Raw genomic sequence first — 25365 nt, 5'->3', positions numbered from 1 at the left:
TAATCCTATCTGCTCCACGCTTGCTCTTACCACCACCAGCACCTTTACAAACACACACACACACACACACCCAATTACGGTTGATTTAATGCTCATCGTTTTCTTTCGACTTTTCCACCGCGTTGCAATTATGGTTGCGTTGCGTTTCTACTGAAACGTTCTGCTGAAATCGAAAGCCATTTATTATCTTTACGTTCGGTTCCATTTTCGGTGCAAAATGAAGCGCATTTTCTGATCGTTCCACTTTGTTCCTTTTCCTTTATTTTCTCTGTCTCTCTCTCCAACAGCAGCAGCAGCAGCAGCGTACACGTTCGTGTGGCGTTTTCCCGAAAAAATCACCCCTCTCAGCAGGAAACCATCTTTACACCGTCGGTTTAAGCTGAACGTGCGTTGAACTGCCGTCGAGTTGCAGTGCACCGTGAAGTAGATACGAGAGTTGCATCAGTTTCTCACCGGTCCGGTCCGAGCGACGGACTGTGTTGCTACTGAGAAGCCAGCATCGTTCGTTAACCGACACCGACGACGACGACGACGACGGACAACATCAAACGCCGAACGATGGGAGCGCAGTACGTGCTGTTTGCGGTGTTGCTGGTACCGCTGAGTGGGCTGATTGGGGGTGCGTACGGTGGTTCCTGCCGGGAAGCCACCCTCTGCTGCAATGGGCGCGATTCGTCGTGCGTGGTGCAGAAGGCACCGCTGAACGCGATCATCGAGGACCTGAACGATAAGCCGTGCTACTGTGATCACGCCTGCCTGAAGCTGGGCGACTGCTGCGATGACTTCAAATCGCACTGTGGAGGTAAGTTTTTTGTTGCGTGGAAATTATATGGTTGTACCCGGCTGTTTAGCAGTAGTGTACGCCAGGGAGCTGGAGAAAAGCGATTTAAACGGATTTAAGTGTTTAATGTGATTTAGTAATTTGTAAAGAGCTGCCACACCGCAATGGAAACTGGTGGCAATGATTATATGGTTGGTAATGTGAAAAGAGTGCACAAAGTGTTTTGAGCATCGTTTCTACATGTCTGTCTTCATTTGAGGTTTATCGTTCCACTTTTCGTGATAGTTGGGATTTTATTGCACAAGTCTTTTCAATTAAATCATATTTTTCTTAATCGATATTGTTATCGGTGTTTTAGTAACTTTTCGATAATGTAATAATTTTACGTTCTGTAGCAAGGATTGAAACTTCTCTGGATTGGATGTATTATAATTTTTATCCATGTTTTGTATTGGAAGTAATAAATTTTCGTATGACTATTAACATCAATTTCACGCATAAACGTAATTTGCAACTTTAAATCAAAATCCCCCCACTCTGTACAATCGTGATTTATCGATCAGATTAGCAAACTGACCGCGTGCAAAATCTAATCATCCATCAATCGTTCGCATTTCGCAATTAATCAACCTTGATCGTTGCACCTGAACCTGCACCGAAAACCTGACCCAAAATCGTAACGCAAAGTGATTAAACATTTCCCCATTTTTTCCTAACCCTTCCGGCCGATTAGCTGGACGCTGGACATTACGCGAAAGGTAGATTTGTTGCGCTGAGAATGATAAACCATTTCAAGCAGGAATGCTTTCCGAAACGCAATAAACCCCCGGCGATTTGCTGTGGGTGGGTCATTGAGTCGTGAGCTTTTTTCCCCCATGGCTATTTCTCTTTGCAAATTCGATCCATTAATCCTTTCCGGGTTTCTCGGGTGGTTGTGGGCCACGGTCAGTTGAAGGAAGTAATTGGAAATATTGGACGAACTAGAGAGAAAAAGAGAGAGAAAAAAACAGGATTAGATGCGTTGAAACATTTTTCCTTCCTGATCGATCCTTGCGTGGTTGGATGAGTGCCGTAATAGGGGTCGTTTTTTTTCTTTCCACTCTTCTCATCTTCATTTCCAATTTTGCAAAATTCCAATCGGGGAGTTTTTTTATTTTGGTCGGCCAAACCAACGCCATGATTGCATAATTAATCGTTATGCTGAGCTATGAATCACGCGCGTACGCGCTGCCGCAACGGAAAGATCATAAATCAAGCACTCTGGACACCGGGTCCATTCCCACTGGGGCAGCTTTTGGAAGGGGAGATACTCACTTCATATTATTTTTAGTAAATATTCCACCCATCCAGCACGCTGTCTATCTCGTAGCGCAGCTACCTAGAGGTTCGTGAGTGCAGCCATTGCACTCATCGTCGAATGATTGCATTCGTGGATCGCTATACAGCCGCTACTTGGGGATTAAGCGCAACAGCTCTCGATTTAGACCCAGTTTTCTCTCTTCCCCCTTTCCAAAAACCACCTTTTTTGCGTGGCTAAAATAATCACTGCACTAGATTTGAATATGCAACACCCTAGTGTTGCATACTCCACGATCCGTAAAACGGCATTTTGATACTGGGCGTGTGAATGGAACGCATCAGTTAGTGTAGGCCTCACTCACAAGGACTGCCACCCAACATTATCTCACATTATTTATGGAAATTTTCACCATTCAGGACCCCAATTTAGAACCTCCGCAAAGATTTGCATCGGGATGCAATTTCGTCAAAACATTTGCCTTTCAAAAGGTAAGCGAAAGCGAAGAGGAATCGCACACCGCACAGCAATCCGGACGGGTTCCAAGTTCCGGCTTTTGATTGGATGGAACTAACGTTTTTTTCCCCCCTAACTTTCCTTCAACTCACACCTCCAACACCCATGGGCGGTACCTTAGTTTATGAATATGTTGATGCTTTTCTCTACCTTCCTACACCGATTTCCATCCGGTGCTGTAAAATCCGATTTCATATAAAATGGTAATAATAAAAGAAACTCAAACCCGTGGTGCAAAATTTCACTCCCCTGCATTCCCTCCACCTACAATAATTTAGAATAAAAATTCAAACAAACCACACCGTAAAACAACCATTTCCGGGTCCTAACTAACTTCCCTTTTTGTGCGTGGAAAGTGTTTCGAGGATGGCTAAAGGATGGACGATGGAGGGGCTCCTTTTGGGGGAAAGGATCGTTACCATCAACCATCAACTTCGTCGTCGTCGTCGTCATCATCGGTGTCATCGGCAGCTACTCGGACAGGACTGGTTGCCCGAGTCCGAGATGCCCGAAATAAAATTCATGGAAAACCCGTTGCAACGATTGCGTTCCGACTCTCTTCTGCTCTACATCGGGGGCAAACTTTTTCCACATCGTGATTGGAACCCTTGAAAAAAATATTAAAAATAAAAGAGTCAAAGAAAAACCTGAAATATAAATGGAAATGGTAATGGGCCAACTGTAGGGAAGGGGAGCTAGCTGGAAAAAACCGAACAGCAATAGGATTTCGCCTGAATCACGGCCAGATTCACAAAGACGCCTGCCACTTTTTGGGTACGGCGAAAAGTTCAACGCGATCCCATCCCGACAGTGAATGTTTTAGTTCTATTTTGCAATAATAAAAAGACATAACAAGACGAAGGAAAGGTGATTCTAATGGAGTTTTTTTCCTTCTTGCCTCTATTTGTTTTGTGTTTCTGTTTTCATTAAAATGTTTGGTCACAGTTGAACATTTTCTTCAGCGGTAGGATATGAGGATTTTTTCTGATGCATCGTTACAGGTGATGTTTTATGGTTGTTTCCTTGTCTGGATGGAAATTATGTTTTGAATTTTCAAACAGGGGTAAAGTTTGGAATGTAACTTTATTAATTATTGTATTCCAGGAAACATGAAAAGTGAAGGGTCCCTTTTTGGGACTTTGCATATGCATGAAAATTGAATAAAATTTACTGTAATTTACACAGTTTACATAGAACTTCATCCGACCCTATTAAATGAAAGTTTTGTCAGATAATAAAATGAACCAAAATCTAATGAAGAAAAAGCCATGATCCAGGAGGCTTTCTTCTTCAAAACTTTGGGCTTGGGCCCCAAAACATCCCTCAAACACATCAAAATAGAAATTGAATCATATTTCTATAATTAGTATTAGTTCCTAAACGTAGAAAGTATACGTAGTTTGTCATCAAACTCTATGCATGATAAATTGAACAAATTGAAAAGGTCTTCTTTTTTTACTATTCATAATGCATTTTTGAGCTGCATATTTCACACAACAAGAAACGCCTGATGGTCGTCTTTCGCATGATTAATCCCTCCATACAATTGCTCAAGATAGTCATCCGCCGACTTTGCATACGGGCTTCGCTCTCCAAGACGTTCAAAAGGGGCTGCAAATTTACCATAATTCATCTGCCATCTGAACGCGCTACCGAACGCCCTAGCGGTCAACCTCAAAGCACGCCCATCCCTTGAGCGTGGGAGAGAAATGCATCCCGTGCAATGCAAACGGTACGTGCACAAAATGCTTAAACACTGTTTTCACTGTGTTCTGCTGTGGTTGCTTCTTGCGCCACAATAATGACTGGACGAACGAGTATTCTAAAACGAGCATTTGACTATTTGACGATGAAGATCGTCACCAAATGTGGGAGCAAACGTTCAACTCTTTCTCTAACCCTTTCTAGAACCGCGTAAAACCAGCCCTTTGTGGTTTGATTCCCTGGAAGGTAGACTGTGTGCATAGCATTTTCCGACGTGCTGCTAGCTTTCATGGAAGGAACGCTTGCAACGGCAGGAATAATAATAACTCAATATTGCACTAATTCCACACTTATTGCTTTCTCTCGCCCCAGAAAAAGCCAACCTCATTTTTCCCTTTATGTAGACAAAAACACTCCGGAAACAACTAATAAAGAGAAAAAAACTTCCTAGCGTTCGTCGTCGTTAGATGATAGAAAATTTGTTAGGCAAACAGTTTAACTCGAAGATAATGAAGATTGTTTTCCTCACTCTGTGAGTGTTTGGCGGGGAATAAAAATAAGGGCTGAAGGAATAAAACTTCACCGAACAGCCCTTTCACCTTTTGCCCGGCAAAGTACGCCACCGCGATGCCAGCAACGGAAGGAATAGCATATTTAACATCTAAATTACACTTTGTTCTCGAGCGCGAGCTCGCTGTAAATAATTTACGTCCGCAGCTGGTCGCGTACGCGTACTACTCGCGCCGAATGGTAATTTCTCTGTCCGTGCTGGTGCCGATCGTCTGCCAATCCATTCGTCGACCGGGTGACGTGAAAGCACCGGCACCGGAAGCATTCAACGAACGGGGTGGGGGAAAATTACCAAAAAAAAAAAAACATAATTTTCCTTAGCTTAGGTCTGGTGGAGCGATTGTGATCCGGCGAACCACTGCTGTTTGAAATGTAATTCCTATGTGTGAGTTTGGGTCGTTCCCCTTCCCGCTATCTACTCGAAACTCGAGCGCGTTCTTAGAAGCCTGGCTAGGTTAGAACAACTTTTTGAAACGCTCGCGGGAAGGAAAAACTGATTTTGCTGAGTCTAGAGCGTCAGTTTTTGCTTCTAATCATTGGAGGACTGCTAGTGAAGAGCTAAGAGAAAAAGAGGTGCCGGATACGGCCAACTAAAAAAAAAAGAAGGCAGCAATTTTTCGCACAAAAGTATACCACAAAACTGTGGAGGATGGCCTTAGGCTCATTTGCAATTCGTGTAAGTTGGCGGAGATTGCTTAATATGCGACTATCGGCTGCATTCGTCTGCGTCGAACGATTGTCCGTGGTTTGTGGTACAAAGCCTACGCGACTTTGCAAAGGATGCGCCCCCTATTCTTGAGGATGGCCCAGCCTCACGGCTAGCGATCGAACAAACACCCACAGTGCTTCTCCTTTTTTTTAGGCGTTGAATTATGCATGATTCGTGTGCAGCTTCGTACGCCCTTTAACAGCATCAATACCGCAAAAGTTTGACAAACTCTTTGGCTAAACGAGATACAGATCCGAGTAAGGAGAAACAATGATGACGCACATCAGGTTTTCTTGTTTGGGTTTTATTAGAAGCTCATGGGGGTAAAACTTTTTAAGCCAATCGTTTACAGAAGATTCAGTGCGTTGTGAAAGCGAGATAATAGCTTGCAGTTTGTATTCGAATAATTCCAATTACCCAAAGATGTAATTTAGTACTTTTCTATTCTAAAAAAATACTGTTTGGCGCTACTGTTCTTCATTTATTAAATATAGTTTCGTACATGAATTATCTTTTTTAACATCTAATAATCACTTTACATGAGGTTTTCGCGATCATAAAATTTTATTAATTTTTTAAAATGATTTTTATATGTAAAAGACTTGCTCTTACATGTTTCTTCATCGATCTGCAATGCACAAATGTAGTAATCTCTAAGGAATTAATCATTTTCTTTTAGAATAAAGCGAACTCAACAACTCCATAAATATGTATTTTTCGTAACAACAAAAAATCTTCTCTTTGCTATTCTGGAACTCTTCTCGAATTTTTAAAAAATAAAATTCGTAAGCTCTAGCGCTGAGCCGCAGGAGCCACTTCCTTTACACAAACTTCCATCGTCAAATTTTTGTCAACAGTCTCCCCATCTAAGCTTCACTTTTATTCCTAGAATTGAGGCACAGCAGCTTAAATAAATTTATCTTTTACAGCACGAAAAACACCGGCGCATAATACATTCTACCCAACGGTGCCGTACGTCACTTCATTTACTTCTGCTATTCCATAGCCCATTTTCACCTCTTTAATTAGCCACTCCGGACACAACCTAACTAACGCTGTCCACACATTTCCATGGCTGCGTTAGCGTCAACGGAAGCGGGCACGCACTCTACGAAAAAAAAAAGCAGTAACTTTCCCTTCAAATGAAGTGCAAAATAGTGTCCTTTTTTGTGTTTGTGGTTCTTAGTTCCACCGGTAAGCTTTTCTCTGCTCCGGTATGCAGTGCACTCGTAACAGTGTTGCCAGCTCGGAGAGGATTTTTTTCGGGCGAGTTCCGTTTTTATGTCACGTTTTGTTCGACCCATTCGACCGCACCGCTGTATTACATATGCAACATTTATTCCACATACACAGACGATGTAGAAGTAGTAGTAGCGGAAGCGCATACCCGCTGGGATTATTTTTCAAATGGCAAGAGGTCATGCTAGCTAAAAGCAGTGCGATTTTTTTGCCAGTTACCATGACAGTTTGCGGTAAAATAAAATTACATCGTTAGGAGCCTTATCCTGGGCAGGGAACGGGAAGTGTTACAAGTTTTAGCTCACCATCACAACGAGCAGCTTAAAAGCAAAAAAAAAAAACAAACAAACAGGAAACAAGTTTCGAAAACAAAACTCACCGTTATCATAATTTGTGATGAATGCAAACTTATGACACACGGGCACATAAAATTAAAGTGGCTCACCGCTGACAAACATTAAAGCTTCCATGGTTACACGGTTGTGTTTTTTTTTGTTTTTGTTTTCTTTAATAAAACTCTACCTTAAGTGGAAATTGTAGCATGGCAGCATGATGAAAGCATAACCTTGGCTCAACTTTTTTCACACGCACATTCACACGAGCGTACCTAAACACACAGGTATAGGATTAAAGATGAGTTTCGTTTCATGTTGCCAGTTCCTGGTTGGGAAACAACACGGTCTCCAGCATCCCGCCATCCTTCGGCGTCGGATCAAAGTAAGCCCCCCACCCCCTCCCCTCCCATCCCCTGGTTGCTAGGATGCCATTGCCAATTTTATCGCTTCGTTGATTGTGCTTTTTTAACGGTTTTTCGTTTGGCTGTGAGGTGTTTGAAATTTTGTGATTTACATTCGCGTGCCCTTTGTGTTTGCGTTTGTGGTTTGAGATGCGCAAAGCACGCAGGGATGGAGGAATTTTCATTCAACATTTATATTCCAATCAACAAGCTTATTGTTGGAAGAACAATTGTATAAAAACTGTAAATCGTGTTACAATTAAATCGATTTTTTTCATGCACAACTTGAGTCAGAAGCTTCAGTAATAATTTAAACAATTTTGGTCTTGTTTAAACATTCTTAATCAAGCAACGTGGCTTCTAAAAATATGTAGAACTCACAGTCGAAAGACACAGTGGCTTATGAAACATAAGTTCATTTACTTTTCAAACTATTTTTTTTATAGTAGGGACTCTTCCTCTTCTTTTTGGCTTAACAATCTACTAGGCCACACTGGCCATCGAAATGGCTTACTAGACTGTCCGATACCACGTAGTTGGTTAGTCAGGTTTCACTACGGGGAGGCGGTCCGGATAGGATTTGAACCCCTGTCCTGCCGTTTGAAGATTGGAGGCGGTGTCGCCTGTACCACCAGGGCGTCCCTTTCGATTATCCTAATCGATTATCCTTATATTTTATTAAATTATTATAACTTTCAATAAATGATTAAAACATTGATTTTGATTCCAATTTATTTTATTGAAATTAATTGATAAGTTTTATTGAAATACATAAAACAATTCTCTCAATATTTGTAATCAGCCCACTGAGAATTCTGTTAATGCAACATTTTGAGGAGCATCCTCTCCTACTTATATGGGTTTCTAGGAATGCATCCTTGAGTGCAGCTTTTCAATAGCAAACAGACTTCACACACATGCAATCCCTGCAGCATTGGTTCCCCAACCTATACAGCCTTACAAATTACTGTACCTTCTGGGAATTCATTTCAAAGGGTTGCTCTCATTACGCTCACCTTTTCAAGACCGCTACTTCTGCAGTAAGCTCGCTGCAGTACCTTAACCACTCGTACACGGCGTACGCGTTCACATAAGCTCAGGAAAAGGAAGTTACTTATTCACGTAGGTACTCGGCACCCAAACCATACAATTATCACCCTCCATTGCACCACCAAGGCTCGTGCTGCACCATGCCAGCCGTCTGAATCTGATTGATGAGGATTTAAAGGAAAAGAACGAAAACAAATCTCCCTCAAACGGCAACGAGCAAACGGCAGGGCATGGGCACTATCGAAATTGAATCGTAAATTGTGTAGATGATCACTGTCACTCGCGAGGCATGTTGGCGTGACTGCGAGCGTGCTAAAACGTGACCTTAGAGCGGCATACGGTAAACAGCAAACTCTCGGCTTTAATCTCCCACCCATCCAGAACGTTGCACGGTATTAACACGCTCGTATTCGTAATAAAAAAAAATACGCGCCAGGATTTCAATCTTCGCTTTCGGGTCAATCACCCGATTGCATGCAACACGGTACGGCTGTGTGGTTGTGGACTGATGAGGTGTTCCCTCTCTCTCTCTCTCGCGCTCTGTGTACACACGCCATGCTAATCATAATAAAGCGACTAGCCCTTCAGGCATGATGGCTTGTTCATGGTTCCTGCAATGAAGGTAATAATATTTCATGCCTTGTAAAATGTAAAAGCTTCGCTCCGGTTCTCATGCGAGGTTGGGTGGCGATGTAACGTCCTATAACACCAACAAAGCACATGAAGGTACCGAGCGGCATGCGATGCAGATTTCCAAACGCTTCACTGTGTGAAAACACTCAAACGGGGAGTGTTTTGCCCGGGCAGCTGTCATAAAAGTTTATATCTGTCATTTCTAGCCGTCAACCACCCTCGGGAGGGTGTACGGTTCGTGGGTGCGTCTACTGCGGATACAGAAGTAGCAGCAGCAGCAGCAGCAGCAGCAGCAGCAGCAGCAGTAGTAGTAGAGGTAGCCATCCGAACGTCAGTTGCATCTCCATCGCCGGAAGGTTGTTGGGTTTTTTATTTATTTATTCTTTAACACTGGCACCGTACCAACGTGCAGGTTTGCCATGGTCGGTCGGTAGCGATGGTTGGTGCGCAAAGTGTCGATTATTGTTCATCACAATCAGCATCTGCAGTTGGTGGTGCTACCGGGTATTGCAGAGGAATGGGGCCTTGGAAATCCGATTTGTGCCCGAGTCTTCGTCTTCGAGTGTGCACACGTTTAGCCACTGTTGAGATGGGCCGTTGTACCATGCAGAGACCCAAATGTACTTGTGCAGTACGGCTATCAAGTACGTAAATAGCACAATAACTACAGCAGGGAAGGCTCACACACTGTAAGAGGCATTTGTTTGTTCACGCTCACGGTACGAACATGGCAAACAACGCAAAGTCCCTTTTTGCTCGCCCTTTCCAAGCGACGGACGAGCTATCCCCACCAGGAAGGCAAGTTATGGGTGGAAACTCTGTAAGTGGCTTCCGGTACACCCATCGTACACCTTCCCTTTGTTGGAGCTCCCCTGCCGATTCTCTTAGTATGCCAGCCTTGTGGACTCTTTGATTGGTCTGCAAAGATCTGCATCCGAACGGATGCCACATTCCCGGAACTCACTCCACCCGGACACATATCCTGAAGCACATCGAACATTACATAAATAATAAAACTCTAGAACAATAGCGAATTGCTGCTATTGCCCTGTTTCCGGTTCTCCAAGAAAAGCGGCAAACGATCAAGGGCATCTCCAGCTTGCTCTTGAGCTGTCGAACCAACTCATTCCAGCTGCTGTAGCAGTAAGTCCAAAACTACTTCTACTATACTATACACCAGGCAAGATTGTCTCTGGCGCCAGTGTCCAACACACCCTATGCCGACTTCCACCCTTACCGTGCCATCTGTAGGGTCCACGATGGAATCATGTTTTGCTTTTATTTCTCTCGTTCCCATCGATGGTACCTATTTTGTTTTCCATCTGTAACGCTTCCGTCGTGACGACTCCTTGACGATGTTGTCCTCGCCATAATAGGCAAACATTTCTGCCATTACATAAAACTGCCACACAGCCACACCGCTCTTGGCCGCTCTTGGGGACAGCGAACAGAGAAACGGCAATGGGCGACGTAGAAAGGAATGCTTGATTTTTATTGATCTCGCACCAGCGAAGCCCGGTGAAATATATGAAGTTCCCGACCGAGAGCGAGAGACAGATTTCCGAACAAATCAAAACTTATTACCAACCTGCTGCTGTTTTGTTATTGCTTGCTTTTCTGGGGCTTGTGTTTTTGTGCTCGTAGGAACTACACTGGTAGGACACACTTGAAGTTGATTAATAAAATTGAATATAAATTGAAAAATGTTTGTCCACGATTGGGAATGGCCACGGGTGAACGATTTGCCTCACTTGCAATGTCTGGACGGAATTGGATTATTTCCTTCAATGGTATGTGCTCTAATGGCTTTGAAATTGTAAGGGACAGATGCTTCTTTTAAAATAATACTACACTCGAAGTAGATACCTTCATCCTGAGAATGTACTGAACGTTTCTAGTAGGATTTGTCGTGGAGTTTTCGAATGAATTTATGAATTTATAAAGGGATTGATCTAATATAGATCGATGCTCACGAGTTCATCGGTGCTTATTTTATTCCTGTAACCATCACATTTCACCGCCTGTGAATTTTAATGTAAGAAATGGTTTGAAAGCTTTCATCCTGAATGTAAAATTGTGATTCGTATGGCTATGGCTATGGAAGTTGTAGCCGCAAGTTATTCGAAGTTCGATAAGCACTCGAGACCTTATTAATGGAAATTCTTTACCTTCCATTCCACCACGCTCAAAGGTCAACGGAAATGAGAAGCAACAAATCGGTATCGGCTGCTGGATTTGCTGCCCTTACCTTACCTTATTTGAAATCATAATTCGAAAACACTCCGACCGGCGTGTGCAATTGCATTTATCAATTGAATTGCTAACCAATCGTTTCTCCGACTCTCTTCCTCACAGTGATCGACTGCATCGTCAGTGAATGGGGCCAATGGAGCGAATGTGACACGGCCTGTGGCAACGGTATGATGTCGCGCACTCGCATCATTGAGCAGAAACCGCAGAATGGTGGCAAACACTGCCCGTCGCTGGTGCAGAAACGTGGGTGCCAGGGGCTGAAATGTCACAACCATCACGACCGAAAGGCACTCCGAGGTAAGTGGAATGGGGAAGGGAAAAACAACAACGACGGGGGAAGCAAAACAATATCCGCCGCAATAGCTCCAACTCCAATTTCAATGACACGTGTGGCGAACATGGCCGGGATGGATGCAAAATATTAAAACAAAAAACTCCACTTCGCAACGGAGCCGCTGTGGCCGTTCCCGGATCGGTTCTTCCTTTTTTTAACCCCCTGGATAACCCCTGATACGGCATAAAGCAAACAGTGACCTCCCGATGGTACTGCCATATCGCAGCATGTATTGTAAACTTGTATTGATCTTCGCTCCCAATTCTGCTGTGTATTTTGATGCTCTCGATCGATCGAAAGAAAAAAAAAAGGGTTTCATTTCATTTGTGGTTTTGTCACCGTGTTCAGACATTTCCTTGCCTGGCGGACGTTACACGGTATGCAATCGAAATGCAAAACGGTTTTCACCGCAAATCAAACGGCAACAAATCCTTTTGCAGTGCGGATTGCATGATTGCACGGGGTCGAAGTATTTTCGCTTCACCTGAGCGCGTTGCTGGATTGGCAGCACTCTGCAGTAGATTGGTGGTTTTTTTTTTATTTATCTCTCTGGAGTATAGTTATTGTTTCCGGTGTTTGAGAGCTTTTTTTCCTCCACTCCAAGGGGGATCGCTTTCAGATGTAACTGTCAAACTGGTGCTCAGTATATCGTTTTTTGGCAACGGAGAAAATCATTCAACATCGCCCTTTGCGAACCAGCCCCTTTTGCTATTGCGTAGTCATGTACGTGTGTAGAACCCACCGTTGGTTGGTTCCCAGGAATCACAGCAGCAAACAAACAAAAAAACCCTTAACGTATCCGCCCTTTTGTTGGTCAAAATTTGAAATTGAACATTTTATCACTCATGACAATCAATAGCTGTCAGTGGCGCTCGTACATTTGCCCTGTCGGACAGGCTCGTGTCTGCTCGTTACAGCCAAACTTTTGGCGTACGAGTACGGCCGGAGCTTGTTTGTTGCCCAATTTTTTTTTTTGCGCGCGCGAGTTTACAAATGATTGATGGCCGTATTCGGTGTCAAAGTTCTGCTTCTTTTCTGCCCGAGCTTGTCAGACGGGTAGTTTATTACAGGCGAAGAATCTGGCAATGTTGTTACAAAATCCCGAACCGAAGGCTTAAAGCCCTCACCCTTCACCGCAACAGTCTTTCGGGTGTGCGTTTTTCGCGTTCCCATCCTAGCCGTAGCTTAACCCATTCCGTATGTACACATTTCGGGCCAAATTAATTTTTTTTCGCTCTGGCTTTTGGTGCTGAGTAGTGATTAAAAATGTAGTCCCTTGGTGGAGTGAAAAAATTGTGATATAAAAGCACGATGATGCACAAGACAGTGATTTACATTTTAATAGGCTACCCAGCAGACGCACACACTTCCCGTTTACATGGATAATAAAGTTGTTTGATCAGTGGCGATGGAATTCGGGAAGCTTTTGAGCTTTTTGCTTGTTTTGAGTGATTATAAAATTCCAATCCCTTGGCTCGCTTGTCTACACGGCTGCTCGTTACGTGTTGCATTGGGTCTTTCGAACTCCAGCCAAACCGAGTCTCGCCTTTGGACGCATGGGGCTGGAGAACCTGATGTACGTTGAATAAAGGGGAAAAGCACTACATCAAAGGAAAGACTCGGACACCGTACGTACGAAACAGTCAATGCAATAGCAATTAATGTTGAGTTTACTTTCGGCGACTTTCAGTAACTTTTTGACATTCAAACGATTCTTTTGATGTAAGTTTATCGAAAAGCTTTCAAAAAGTCGTATGAGCTGCAAGCTCAACAGTCGCTAAGCCATGGTTCGGAATTGGGTTATAAATTGATGCCAAATTTACGATCTCTCCTAACACTCCAATCTGCTGTGGGTCTGGTCTGGCCAGTGTCCGCGAATTTAACCACCGTGTCCATCGTTCCATCAACCACGACACCACAAATCCATATTTGACTAGCTTCAGCATATCCTTTCCATACACACACACAGCAAAAACACCATCCCATTTCCATACATCCTTGCCTGGCGCTCCATAAATTCCATCACTAGCAACACTTCCCAGCAAGCAAACACGAGATGCCTCCAAAACACACAGGGACATCATAGACGAAAACAGTTTACCGCAACCCTGATTTAATGGTGCAACGGAACCGTACTTCATGCCTGATCCAGGCCCAGCCATAACCTTTTCCTTCTCGGGCATAACCAGCTGCAGAGGAACCCAACAGCTTGCATCTCCATGATTCAGGCTTTCGTTCGCCCTCAGTTTCACATTTATTCCACCGAACTTTTGCCGCTAAAATAATCAAAAACTTTGCTTGAGTGGAGCTTGATTGCAATGCTGCCACCGGCACTGGATGGTGGTTTGGTAGCGTAGCTGTGTCCACGACCACTCGCCTCCAATGCCGTGATGACGTGCTGACGGCACGGAACTTGCACGGGATTGGATTTTCCAACCGCCACTATACAACTCAACCGGCCAGATGATGATGTTTTCTAATGCTTTTTATTTTTTTGCTCCATCTGCTTCTCCTATTTTTCTCCACTTTCCAGAAACGGCCCTGCTGCTACCGGCTGCCCTGTCCAAGAGCCGCCACGAGAACGATACCAGCGACATTCGGCGAAATCTACGATTGCGCTACAAGAACGCATTCAAGCACAACCGAGGAAATGAGTAAGTATTACCCCAACCCTCGTACCGTTTGCAACTCGGAAACACCCGAAACCGCCTGGATGGCAGATTTTCCCAATCTCCCGATGGGACCGAAAACTGCACCAGGCGCCTTTGGTGGTTGCGAGTGTGAACGGCAGAATCGAAACGTATCGATTTATGCACAGAGCGATGTACAGTAACCGTTTTGCACTTGATTGAATCGGGTGGTGCACGTGGGCGGCAGCTCGTTTGCTAATCGATGCTCGAGCTATGGGAATTAATCGATTTACCAACGGTACAATGCACACAAACTCGTGTATGTGTGTGATGTGTTTTAGAGGTAAGATGTGTATTGTTGGACGAGTGCAACCAATCGGAATGGGATACGCGTTTTCCTGAATGCTGATATACCTGACGCTTATATCGTTCTGTATCGAAATCGAATAAAGTTGGAAAGTCTTTTTAAATAGCACTTGGGAGTTTTTAATATTTTCAATCTACTATTTTGACTATTAAGGTTTAACTAATTTTACTAATATTTCCCTAGTAGACAGAACAAGGAATTAAGCCTACATTTGGACTATGTGACAATCTTTTTTTCCTGAGGACTATTTAGATTCCAATCAAATTTGTTTTTAAATGAGACTGGAATAAAAACTTCGTATGGAAACAATAACCAGTTATTTGATAAGTTGGATCTTGAAAAAGAGGATTTATCACATTTAATCTTTTATTAAAGCCGTATCTGCTCCTAAGAATTCAAAGCTGTCCAATTTTCACTCACTCAAACTGAATTCAGATCGAACCATAAAAGTATAACTATTTGCGAACGCAAAACTAATAAAACCCTTCCTACACTCTCAAGCCAAAGAAAAAATTAGAGAATTGGAGGGGACTTTTGCCGAAAAGCTTTCATGCACTCCAATATTTGTAGCTTGCCAATCAAATGGATGTTATACGTACGACCATCGAACACTTCTGGAATCAAATCAAACCCTTCATTCTTCGAGCATCAAAGAAATACGGCCCAAACAGGCTCCGGTATATCCATTTTTGGTGCATACGAATACGGCAATCCCGAGCAATCGTTTTGCAGAATAGCAAACATTAGTCCAGAATCTTCAGCTGGTTGCAATCCATCCGTCAGCAACCAGCAAAGCCGTATTCCGATTACCACATCGAGATACGTAGTGTAGACGTTCACCTGAACCCGTTACCTGGTCGCTTGGACGTACCCTTCGCATGGGCCTCCAAGAAGGGGTCGCAGCCCTCGGGGATGGAATGCTTTCTCGATCACCGTATATGGTGCCGAGAGTGTACAGAGTTCGCGGTCACGTTTCGTACTGTGTGTGTGCGTACGCGAAATGTGAGCTAGCTTGATTCCTCCAAGAAGCTCTTCCCTTCAGCTCTAGCTGCATCCGCACAGCCACTCGTTCATTGACCGGAGGCGGCGGATGTTATTCCGAGGATATGGAGTGTAATATTTTCTCTCCCGAAACGACCAACGGTTCCCGGTGTTATCGAGGGTTCATCTGCTCGTGACATGCCCCCGAGGCGTGTTATGGTGATTCAATTTTTTCTGCTTTTCGGGTACTCCGATATCAGCTATCATCTGCACGGAAATTGATGTCGATTCGATATTGCTTGGTGCTGCTCACTAAATCTTTCCCTCTCTCTCTTTGTGTGTGTTTGCCATTTCTTTCCCATCATAGGTACTGTGTGGAGTTCGAGGTAATCAAAGCGACCAAGGCATGCCACAAGGACAACACCTACCGTGGGCTCGCCGAGGGTGAGCGTGTGATCGTTCGCTGCGACCTGGAAGCACTGCACGAGGACAAGACAGTCGATACGCTCTCGAGCAACTCGGTGCAGGACGACGAGGAACCGGATACGCCCAAGTACCGCTGCCGGGGCGATGGATTGACGGGGCGCAATACACGCTTCACAACGCTCGCCATGCCCGCCTGCCGGGGCAAGTGGATGCGCCTTACCGTAGGCCAGCCGAAAAAGTGTCCCACCAATGACGCTCAGTTCATTTTCGTCTAAGGTCTATCCCGTGGTATGTTGTGACACCCCAAGCACTCCCCGTTTTCAATTTCATCTATTTTCCCCCACAACCTCCCCGTAAACCGTCTTCCCCGGGGATTGGGACTGGGTTTCGAGAGACCCGGTACCGACCGCATATCACCACAACGCCAACCTACCCAGCTTATCGGCACACACACGTTCACTCTCTCCAAAGTTGTATCCCACTTTTACATCTCTTAGTGTAGCGCATCGTTTATTTACACCAATTGTTCCCTTGAGTGTGTTTCATTTGCCTTTTTGCTCGAAAAAAAAGCATATAAAAAAGGCAACGTTAAGGACACAAAACGCCCAGCGTAAATTGGGAAGGTGGCGTATAGGCGTATAGATACTAACACGATTAAGTAAATTGTACTTCTACAACCAACTACAGACAGAAACGAAACAAAACACAGTACCAAGACGATGTGGTAGGCAAAAATGTTTTAAGATTTAAAAGGAAAACCTAATCGAATAACAAGGTAAACCACTCGCACACGGATACAGAAATTCATTACTAAACAGTAACGCAGATAGTAGAACTCTAAAGCAAATGGTGTTCTATTTAAAAGTGGCAAAAAAACCGTCTGTGAGAATAAGTATAAAAAGAAACAGAAGACAAACAAGAAGTTCTCAAAAAACAGAAACAAGAAGCCATACATGACGAGTGGAAAGAAGAAATGTGAGGTAATGCAGCAAATAAAACACTGCTGTTGTACTGCAGTTCTGTTTTACTGAAAAAATTAAATCTATTCGTTTATTAGCATTTTTTGTTTGTTTTAAGTTCATCTATCTAGTGCGTTTTTACTTTCAAATTGCTAACAAGAAGAACAACAAAAAACACTTGTAAGAAACCGAAGGCAAATGCATATGATAATGATTCCCTTTTTTATCGATGCAACAGGACACGTACATACAACATCTACTTAACTGTAAATAGTATTTTATTAGACTATTTTTATATGCCATTAAGCCGGTTAAATAAGAAACTGAAGTATTTATTAAAAATAGGAAAAAAAACAATAATCCTCTTTGTTGGTGTTCTTGCTGCTCTCTCTCTCTCTCTCTCTCTCTCTGTCTTTGGTACATTGACAGTCCTATCCGAAATGTGTTACACGTCCACTTGTCAAACCAAGCTCATTCATGTTTTCGTCCACCATTCAAATCAAGCGCCGTAAAACAAACACCACCTTTCAGACAGCTTGTTTGGGCTAGCTAGTTTGGGACCCCCGAAAAGCATAACGCCATTAGTCGCCAACTCATTCAATTACCCAAAATGGCTCAAATGGCTTCCGGAAATCGTTGTTTTGCAGGTTTCCGTTATATTGATGATCTAGCTACACCGCTCGTTCACACCCAACGTGTTGTGGCCGTCTTATGCATTTAGACGATTCGATTATGCTAATTATGTGATTTGCCAAAAGTGTACATCCAGCACATCATGTTGCTGCTCCCATCTTGGGCGATTCGTCACACCTCGCATGCCCATCGGAGCCGCTCTAAAGCAAGATCATCCCGTCTTTAATTTATGCTCGACGTCAAGCGATGCCTCCGGCCTGCCGGATAGTCCGGTGGCGGCATCTTCCTGCTATGTGACACCGATCGGCAACGAATCGATTGTCAAGCTGTCGTTTCATCGATTTAGTACTGACGCTAATGGACTGGCAATGACGCGACGCGCCTGTGAACCTTGCATAATTAGGTTTGCCGATGGGTTTCGACAAGCGTTCTAAAAACACGCTAAGAAAAGATGGAACGCTGACTTTCCTTGACTGCACATTTAAATGCTAATGAGTGAAAGTCTTTTGATCGATGAACCAGCGTCCAGTGGCGTGGGTGTGGCTAATTATGGATAGGCTCTCGATCGATAGCAAATAAGTCCAGCATTCGGTGGGTCAAGGCGGGTGATTTTTTTAAAGATGCTTGAAAGAAATATCTATTTGTTTAATAAATAATCACGAGTGGTAAAAAAATACACATTATGGGTTAGGTCAGCTCTCGAAAGTCTCTGTGTGGTATTTATCATAAGGTCATAAGTTTTTTTTTTCTATCAAGTTATAATACGTATTTCTTTCTTAACTGATTGAGCTCTAATGAAGTCTATTTTTGTGTTAGAAAAGTCAGTTCAGGAGTTTGTTGAAAGTAGTCTATTAGCGTACCGAATTCTTAAACTTGATCGGTGTAACGTTGACTGTCGATTTGATCATCATTGTTTGAACATTTTTTGCTGTCCTTGGCGATTCTCCTTCTTTTACCGCAGAACCAGAGATGCCGATAACTTATACTTATTCTTTCCGAAGTTAGTCATCAATTTCTATGCTATGTGGCGAATTCGGTTTCGACAAATAAATTACATCTTGCTTTGTCTAATACTAATTGATGAAGGCAACAACTTCCGGCAGGCGCAACATCAGAAATTAAATTTTGGACACATATTCGACGTCAGCTCTTGATGACCTCGCTTGACTGGAGCTTGATTGAGAAGATTGTTTTTCATCGGCAAACCATCCCACGGAAGTCCTCTGAACCTTCAATCATATGAGTATATTTCAAATTCTTAGCTGTGCAGAATTTCGACTGGGACTCTTTTGCAAAACCCTAGTATATCAGACCCTAGCCTGTTAAAGTTTTACTACCGGGAGTCACTTTACCTTCTTTTGAATGGTTCATTGATGTGTCTTAACGAATTCCAGTTTCTTCGCGTTAATATAAAGCAAATGTTTTGGTCATATTTGTCACAATATTGCTCATAAATAGTACAAATATTTGTCTTGGTTTTTTATTTCTTCAAGGTAGAAGGACGAATATTTCTTATTATCACTTGACTCAATCTTAATAGTTTCCAAGCATGTGAGATCCAACCATTTGTTACACCTACTTTATATCAACAAGATCTGTCCCAGAACGGAGGGCTCACTCTCTTTACTTACCGCAAACCGGACCATAACGATCAATTTTCACTTGTTGCTCGCATTCTGCCGCTCAGCCCAATGTCTCCACACGATTGTTTTTATTACTCCCACTGTGATTGCCAAACTTTTCCCCGAGTGTTGCACTGTGTATTTATCTTGCAACAGGCATAATCGTTCAAGTTTTGCTTCTTCCACTTTGCTGGCGATTCGTCGCCATGGCTAACCCGAAGACACGATAAAGTTTTGCATTATCAAACAGATCACTTTTCGGTGGTCGGTGCAGGTTTCGGGTACCAACTGGAGCAGAGCATTTTGTGTACTTTTGGCCCGAAACCGGGAACGAGAGTGTGCTTAATTAACAAAACTGCAATGGCGAAAGTTTCCACGTACGTTGGCTGGTGCGCTGTTGCCAAGTGAGGGGGGACCAAAACGCGGGAAAACTTTTCACGATCCCAAAAGGACAGCGAAACGACGATGCGACGATGCGTCACTTTTGGCCGGCTGTCACTGTCCTAGATTTGATCGTTGCGCCAGTGCGGAAGACGGGTTGGACCAGAAGTTTGTCCGGTGTATTGCTCCACTGGGAATGGGAGAAACTGAAATGTGAAACATGGCCAAGGGACGTGGATGGTTGTTCGCATAGGCGCAACTTTTTCGTCTGCGATAGACCTAGGTCTTGGGCTTGGGCTGCACCTGAAGTGCTGTAGGGTAGCCTCACTGAAGGGTCTCTTTTCTCTTTCGCTTTTTTTTTTTGCTGTCGCGCTTGAGCAAATGTTTGCTCGCTCGGTTATTCAAAAACATCTTTTATTTACGTTTTCACCAAAGCAAATATCTTCCGCGATGAAATTCCTTTCAGCGGACCTCACCTTCCGTAACGCACCCGTTTCGCGGTGGGTGGGTTTTTTTTTGTGTTGCTGCTTCCTATTGCTTCTGGAATATTTGTATGAAAGGGAGTTGAACGAGAAAAAAAGCAGAAAACATCTCTTCGAAAGTTGGTGGTCGGTTCTGTGCTCTAGCATTCTATTCTAGCGCAAAAGCAATCGGGAAAACTGGGGGAGCACACATAGAAAAAAAAACGAAGTGAACATCGCGAACATTATCAAGCGGTTGATACTTGCGGTCGCCATGCACAAAGGGATGTGATTACTTTTCACTCATTTCCGCCCATTTGTATACACACACACACAAAAGTACAGTGTACCGTCGCACCCACACACCAGCGATCAACGGGCAATGATGAATTCCAGCGGAAAAGCTTCGGCGAACTCATCAGGCCACACAAGCGCAAACATCGCCGTGCTACCGTGCCGATGTGGGATGATGATGTTTCACGATTATGCGGCCAGATATGCGCCTATCGTTGTGCCTCGTCCCCGCTGTGTGCCACCAACCGTTTGTTGGCGAAGAAGTTTTAGCAACGGTTGGCATCTTTAGAATTTTCCGGCGAGTTACTTAGGGAGCATTCTCGAAGTGAAGCGGTTCATTTGAAGCAGCACACATTGCAATTATTATCGTTGAGGTAACATATCCTTTCTTTTTGTATGAAATAGATTATTTATATATTTTTTGCTATTTTTAATTTTCTCCATAAATATGCATTCCTTGGTTGAGCTTGCCTCATACTAGTCGAAAATTGAACGCAGTCTGTTAGGAGAGCTGTGAGAGCATATTTATCACGATGATAAGCTGTCTCACTGTACTCGAGCTATATTGCGATTTACTGAGCTAATTTGTTAGCATGAGCACTTTGTGACTTAACTGAACTTTCATGTATAAGCTTTGAAAAAAAATATATATAAATTGGATCGAGCGTACTTTGGAATTTTGCTCACTAATTCGTGATATGATACTATTGAAGACCTCTCTTGAACTGAGCTGATCTTGAATTCCGGATCTGTATCATTTGTGGTATATAACTCGAGCTTCCAAACTAGCTGAGCATACAATTTGGCCCAGCATTCCAGTTAGAGCCTGAAGTCGAAACGTTGAGAACGTATTCGTCATGTTCTTAACCACATAAACCAAGCGAATAACGATAAAGGATAAATGAATTAGATGATCTCTGTTTTGCTAAAAGGGTCTTCCTCAGCTTTCCTGACAGAGCGAAGTGGATGGTTACTGTCTATGAATTACCAAAATAATATCCTGTAGATGGGATTCTTCTTCTTCTTCTTGGCTTAACGACCTCTAAGGTCATGCCGGCCATCGAAATGGCTTACTAGACTGCCTATACCAGGTAGTTGGTTAGTCAGACCTCACTACGGGGGGACGGTCCCCGGATAGGATTGGAACCCCGGTCCTGCCGTTTGAAGACAGGCGCCTCTGTCGTCTATATCACCGGGCCGCCCCGCTGTAGATGGGATTATCTGATCCGGAAAGTCCTGGAAGGTGTTTGTTTGTAAATTTAATCATTGACATGTTTGTTTGGTTTTTAAAGCCTTGAAAGCTTCCTTGAAAATTCCTCTGCTATATTTTTCAATCATTTCCATTAACCGTGTTGTATCGGCGAATAAAAGCATCTACTACAATCGCTATTTAATACAGTTTCCAGCATCAAAACCATTTACGACACAGTACGCACTGTTTCATTTGTGATTTTTATCTCCTGCTTAAAAATTTGAAAACCGGCTGTGACTTGCAGGCATTTTTCGCAGCGAACAGAAAACCTGATTATCGGAGTCCTAATACCATTCTAACTTGCCAACCGACTCGCCCGTCCCGAGGAAAACATCTAGTGCGAAAAGTATCGTAAACGTTTGCATTCTTCTGCCTTCTATTTATCAACACGTACCATCTTGCACGTCGCCCACAAATGGGCGAACCCCGACGATCCGAACCAGACGCTTTAGCTCAGGTACCTGAGAGTCTTCTGCCGCTCGTCGCCTGCTTCCCTTCTCTCTTCTTCCCCATGACTCTCGGGAGGCAAAAATTATCCCAAACGCGCGTTTGCAACACTTTAGCTGCGCCGCGGGTTCTTTATGCTCCCATCAAACTGCAATTCACTTTCATCACCTTTCGCGGAATAACGACGACTAAGGCTACGGCGATGGTGGCGGCAATAATGATGGCGGCGAAGACGATCATGCTGACGCTCTTGGTATCGTGTTTCATTCGAGTTTTAAAACGACATAAAGCCACCTTCGCGTATGTTGCGCGCCCGTAGGTTCGCTTGTAGGTTCGTCGCTGGTACCTTGCGCTGAAGATAAAACAAAAAATCAGCAACAGCAAACGCCTTCCAGTGACGGATTCCTGCGGCGATGTAATGGTGGTCGGTAAATTTTGCGCAACGTTTTACGATTCCACACGCCGCCAAGCACCACCCGAGGTGGATGGGGCAAATAAAAAGTTTGCAATAAAAGCTGCGGCAAGCTGTCGGCTGTGAAGCAGCGGAAAGCGCTAGAACATACAAGCAAAAGTCAATAAATCTAAAATCAATTTGATTCGCGTTCAACGATGGTACGGTTCGCGGTTGTCAGTAGGCGCTTGGGCGTTTTGTTTCTGCTCGATTGAGTGCCAGAGATCGGTGCCTTGGCGGCAGCAGCAGACCGACTGCCTCAAAGTGCAAAGAGGCTGGCTCGAAACAGCAAGAAATGTAAAATCCACCCGCCTGAAGACTAATGGCATTCGAGGAAACTGGCGTCTCTCTTCCTCTCCTGCTGTTCCACGCGATCGAGGGTCGTTAAAGGAAAAAGAAGTTTCGCTTAAGGATTTTTGTGCTCATTGAAGTAAAGACGGTCTCAGCCCTCACCAAACATCATCCTTCGGAGGCTGCATTGCTGTGGTCTCTGTTTTTTTTTTTTTCGTTTCTTTTCTACTCATCGCTCTTTAATTTAAACGAAACGAACCGTATGGTGAACGGTGCTAAAAAATAACAAACGTCAAATTCACCCACCCATTTACGGAACAACGAATGGTTGTGGCCGTGGCAATCTGTGGAGCCGGGGCAAGTGAAATGATGGAAATTGCTACCACACAATCGAATGAATAATCGTGCGAATGAGACTACTTCGACAGTTATTTGATTGATACCGGTATCGGTTTGCGATGAAGGAGGATGATGATTTGTTGTCCAATACAGGCTTTTGCCAGCATTTTGGATGATTAATATAAATTTTAGTAGTAATGAGTGGTCTCTAGTAAAACGAGAGCTACGGTGCACCTTTTGATGACAGCTGGTGACAGTGTGATGAATATGTTTTTAGCAGTCTTTGATTCTGTTCTACGCTAGAACATCAAGAGGCCTGCCATTTTTACCTTCTACGGACTTAATTTATAAGCATCTGGACAACTGTTGGTCCTTGCGACGAGGATGCAGTCGGGATGAAATTTGATACCTTGCCCTTCGAACTGGCAACGAATCAAGCTATCACTATGCCATCGACTATAGCATAGTTATTGGTGATTGTATCTAGTTCTGAGTTTTTCTATCGCCAAAATAGTATTCTCAGTGAGTTCAACTTCCAAAAGCAATTAACTTATAAGGACAACGATAAATTTAGTTACACAGGATTTTTAATATAATTGTATTGCTTATCGATTAATCATAGCCCAAATTGATTACAATAAGGTAGACGAAAACTTGCGGCTTCGAATTTTAAACCTTAGTGTAGAATTCAGATTAACATTTGTTATTTATTTCGACGTTTTAATGCATTAAACAGTTTTATTCGGATGTTACCACATTCAGCCTTGCGGACAAGCACATAATCTAAATTTTTTAAATATTTTTTTATCAAAATCCTGTAAAAACAGCTAAGCCCCTTCCAATTAAATCGTACTAACTCGTACTAACATCGCATTTTCTAATTTTTACAAAAATAAATATGTCAAATTGTCAAAAACAATCCACTTTTGAATGCCTTTTTATAACAGCGAACCAAAGTTTAATCCCCTTGCAATATAACTCAACCCGAGCAAACAAAATCCATGTCAAGGGCACATTTATCTCAGGGGAGTGTTTCACTAGAAATGCATTTTTTTATCGCAACAATAACTCTTCTTCGACGATGCATGCGTCTTCAATATATTAGTACTGAACAACAAACAAGCCACAGCACATACACACACTGCAAATTAAATCGATCGAGACACGAAAACCCATTCGGTACATCCACTCATCCTGCCCCTGTCTGCCTGTTTGCGTTAATTACGGAAACCGCCGTTTTGAGTGGGTGTCATAAGTCATAAAAAAACAGACAACAGACCAACCCCCGGGTCTGGCCGGTCCTTGGTTGCATCTGGAAGACACAGAAGACATTCGGCAGCACGAGAAAAAAAAACCAGCACGAAAAAATACAAAACAAAAACAGCAGACAAGCGGCAGAACATTCGCTGTTGAAGATGCTGACGAAGCCTGGCTCAAGGATGAGACCCACAGACAGCCTTTTTTTTTGTTTTTTGTTTTTATGCAAGAGAGATAAAAAAGAATACATCACAAGACAGATTTCGTTCCCACCGGGAAGAAGATGCACGGAAACGATAAATTATTATTAAGTAAAAGATACCACTGACCGTGCCGAGATTTGGTGCTTTTGTCTTAAGAAACAAAACGACGGGTTCGGTGTTGAGCCTTCGTCAATGACCGATCAGATCTTGTCCTGTTTGGTGAAGCAGGTCAAAAAAATGCAACTGAACAAGAAGAGCAAGGGGGGAAAAATCCTTCAAAAACCGCAAAAAAATCCCTTCACAATCCTCAGTTACAATGCTCCGATGGAATGCAGACTACTTCGGATCATTTTGTTTGTACAGAAGATTCGTGGAAAAAAGGATTTACAAAAAAAAAAGAGCCTGAAAACAGAAAACGGACACCGGCCTGGTCAGGTATCTTCGGTTGTATGCAACAGCTTGCATTCGGTAAAGTTGGATCGATGCAGCTAGTCGTTGATGGTTGTGATGGCCTTGCACAGCAAACCTTCCCGATACCGATACCTTTAC

General features: G+C 43.4%; 1 protein-coding gene across 1 annotated transcript; it reads left to right on the top strand.

The window, feature by feature from the left end:
- The first annotated feature begins 480 nt into the window (after positions 1-480).
- On the top strand, positions 481-16513 carry LOC126568393 (somatomedin-B and thrombospondin type-1 domain-containing protein). Its single transcript, XM_050224863.1, has 4 exons — positions 481-802; positions 11591-11785; positions 14356-14476; positions 16168-16513. Exons 1-4 carry the CDS (start codon positions 559-561, stop codon positions 16499-16501), a joined length of 894 nt encoding a protein of 297 aa, XP_050080820.1. The 5' UTR covers positions 481-558; the 3' UTR covers positions 16502-16513.
- The last annotated feature ends 8852 nt before the right edge of the window (positions 16514-25365 follow it).

This window comes from Anopheles maculipalpis, chromosome 2RL, assembly GCF_943734695.1.
Source record: "Anopheles maculipalpis chromosome 2RL, idAnoMacuDA_375_x, whole genome shotgun sequence".
NCBI lineage: Eukaryota > Metazoa > Arthropoda > Insecta > Diptera > Culicidae > Anopheles > Anopheles maculipalpis.
This window is presented reverse-complemented; position numbering and strand designations above follow the sequence as displayed.